We start from the raw sequence: 2,790 nt of genomic DNA on the forward strand, positions 1-2,790 counted from the left end.
GGGGATAATTTCTGTGAGAAATACGCACATGGATGGAGCACGGGGGGTTCACCTTGCCATTGAGACAGGACGGCGCCCACTCCCAGGGTTGCTGCGTCCACCTCGACCACAAAGCGGAGATTGGGGTCCGGGTGTGAAAGGGCCGGGGCCATACAGAAGGCGGCTTTGAGCTGACTGAAGGCCTGGTGTGCCTCCGGGGTCCAGGTGAGTAATTTGGCCTTCCGCCGGAGGAGAGAGGTAAGTGGTGCCGCCAACTGGCTGAAGTGGGCGATAAAGCGGCGATAGAAATTTGAGAACCCCAAGAATCTCTACATCTCCTTGATGGTAGTCGGTTGGGCCCAGTTCCGAACGGCATCCACCTTCCTCTGGTCCATTTGCACCCCTGCAGGGGTGACGATGTAGCCCAGGAAGTGAACGGTGGATTGGTGGAACTCAGTTTTCGGCCTTGAGATACAGGCGGTGTTGGCGGAGGAGTTGGAGTACTTGGTTGACATGGTGGCGGTGTGCTTTGAGAGTGGGTCAGTAAATGAGTATGTCGTCTATGTAGACGAGGACGAACCGGTTGAGCATGTCTCTGAAGATCTCATTCATGAAGTTTTGGAATAGTGTGAAAGGGCCGGGGCCATACAGAAGGCGGCTTTGAGCTGACTGAAGGCCTGGTGTGCCTCCGGGGTCCAGGTGAGTAATTTGGCCTTCCGCCGGAGGAGAGAGGTAAGTGGTGCCGCCAACTGGCTGAAGTGGGCGATAAAGCGGCGATAGAAATTTGAGAACCCCAAGAATCTCTACATCTCCTTGATGGTAGTCGGTTGGGCCCAGTTCCGAACGGCATCCACCTTCCTCTGGTCCATTTGCACCCCTGCAGGGGTGACGATGTAGCCCAGGAAGTGAACGGTGGATTGGTGGAACTCAGTTTTCGGCCTTGAGATACAGGCGGTGTTGGCGGAGGAGTTGGAGTACTTGGTTGACATGGTGGCGGTGTGCTTTGAGAGTGGGTCAGTAAATGAGTATGTCGTCTATGTAGACGAGGACGAACCGGTTGAGCATGTCTCTGAAGATCTCATTCATGAAGTTTTGGAATACGGAGGCTGAGTTGGAAAGCCCATACGGCATGACCCGGTACTCCCAGTGCCCGGTGGGTGTTACAAAGGCGGTTTTCCATTCGTCACCCCTGCGAATGCGGATGAGGTTATAGATCCTTAGATCCAGCTTGCTGAAGATGTGGGCCCCGCGGAGCTCCTCCAAGGCCACAGGGACCAGAGGAAGGGGATAGGCGAACTTCACCGTCTGGTCATTGAGGGCCTGGTAATCGATGCAAGGTCTCAGACCCCTATCTATCTTGGCCACGAAGAAGAAGCTCGACGCTGCGGGTGAGGTGGATGGACGGATGAACCCCTGTTGCAAGGCTTCCTGAATGTACTCCTCCATAGCGGCTCTCTCCAGGATCGACAGTGGCTAGACGTGTCCTTTGGGTAATTGGGCCCCAGGCAGCAGGTCAATGGCACAGTCCCATGGCCGGTGAGGTGGAAGGTGAGTGGCAGCGAGCTTGCTGAACACGTCCTGGAACGCCTGGTATTCGGGAGGAGGAGGAGTGACAGGCGATGAATCCGGGCTTTCCACCGAGGTGGAACAGACAGGGAGGTCGTTCCCGACGGAGCTCGGGATAGGCAGATCTCGGAGGCACTCCTGTTTGCACGCCGCACTCGACTGGAGTATGGCTCCGGACTTCCAGGCGATGGTGGGTTGATGTTTGGTGAGCCAGGGGCGTCCCAGGACGATGTCCACAACGGCCTCCTCCAGCACCAGTAGAGAGATCCGTTCGGTGTGGAAACATCCAATCCGTAGGGCGACTTCGGGCGTGCGGTGCCGCACCAGCCCCTTGACCAGCGGCTTTCCTTGGACAGTGGTGATCTGGTAGGTCGTGGCATTTTTGCAGCGGGGAATTTGGAACCCGGCGAGACTACGGGAGGAGATGAAGGTTTGCTAATCACCCAGCACATGATTCCAATATTCTTGGTCGATTTCCTGTCAGTCTTGTAAACTCATCTACTCATGAGATCTAATTAATTCAATCAAGAGACAACAAAGCTTTCTTTGTATCAAGGACTGAAAAGGTTCTTCACAACATATAGAAACCACGATGTCTTGTGACCACCAATGGATGGAACCATTATGTCCAAACCGGAAAAGGATGAGTAAATTAACTAGTGCCCTCAGTTTAAAAAACTATCAGTTTTGCAGTTTTCCAAACAGCATACATTTAGTTTTATCTAAATGTATCAATAATTTATTCGAGTCAAACCACATTTTTATCTTATTCATTTCTGCTGTGACCACCTCCAAAAGCTGCTGCAGATTTCCCTAGCACAGAAAATATTAGTATCATCAGCAAAAATCACAAATTTTAAGAGATTTGTCACCCTACATATCTCATTTATATACAATATAAATAAATTTGGACCCAAAATCGACCCCTGTGGGACGCCACATGTGATATCTAAACACTCTTTTACTTTTTTCAAATCTATAAATACTCCCACTGCATAGTTCTTATTATCTATAGTACTAGTAATATTTTCAATTAACTCCATTAATGCCATGGATGTGGATCTGTTCGACCTAAATCCATACTGACTATCAACTAACAATTCATGCTTTTCCATAAAATTTTCCAGTCTATTAACGTAAATTTTTTCCAATATTTTAGAGAACTGAGAGAGTAGAGACAATGGCCTATAATTAGTAAATCGATTTCTTTCTCCAGCTTTGTATAATGGAATGACTTTGGCAATT

At 49.9% G+C, this 2,790-nt stretch overlaps 1 protein-coding gene across 1 annotated transcript; it reads right to left on the bottom strand.

The window, feature by feature from the left end:
* Positions 1-993: 993 nt before the first annotated feature.
* LOC107556839 (RNA-directed DNA polymerase homolog) lies at positions 994-1,425 on the bottom strand. Its single transcript, XM_016240071.1, has one exon. It carries the CDS (start codon positions 1,423-1,425, stop codon positions 994-996), a length of 432 nt encoding a protein of 143 aa, XP_016095557.1.
* Positions 1,426-2,790: the final 1,365 nt, after the last annotated feature.

The sequence above is a fragment of the Sinocyclocheilus grahami genome, unplaced genomic scaffold, assembly GCF_001515645.1.
Source record: "Sinocyclocheilus grahami isolate Dianchi unplaced genomic scaffold, SAMN03320097.WGS_v1.1 scaffold580.1, whole genome shotgun sequence".
In the NCBI taxonomy this organism is placed as follows: Eukaryota; Metazoa; Chordata; class Actinopteri; order Cypriniformes; family Cyprinidae; genus Sinocyclocheilus; species Sinocyclocheilus grahami.

Excerpts from the sequence above, each read along its gene's own strand:
- LOC107556839 (XM_016240071.1), bottom strand. The coding sequence starts at position 1,425 with ATGGAGGAGTACATTCAGGAAGCCTTGCAACAGGGGTTCATCCGTCCA.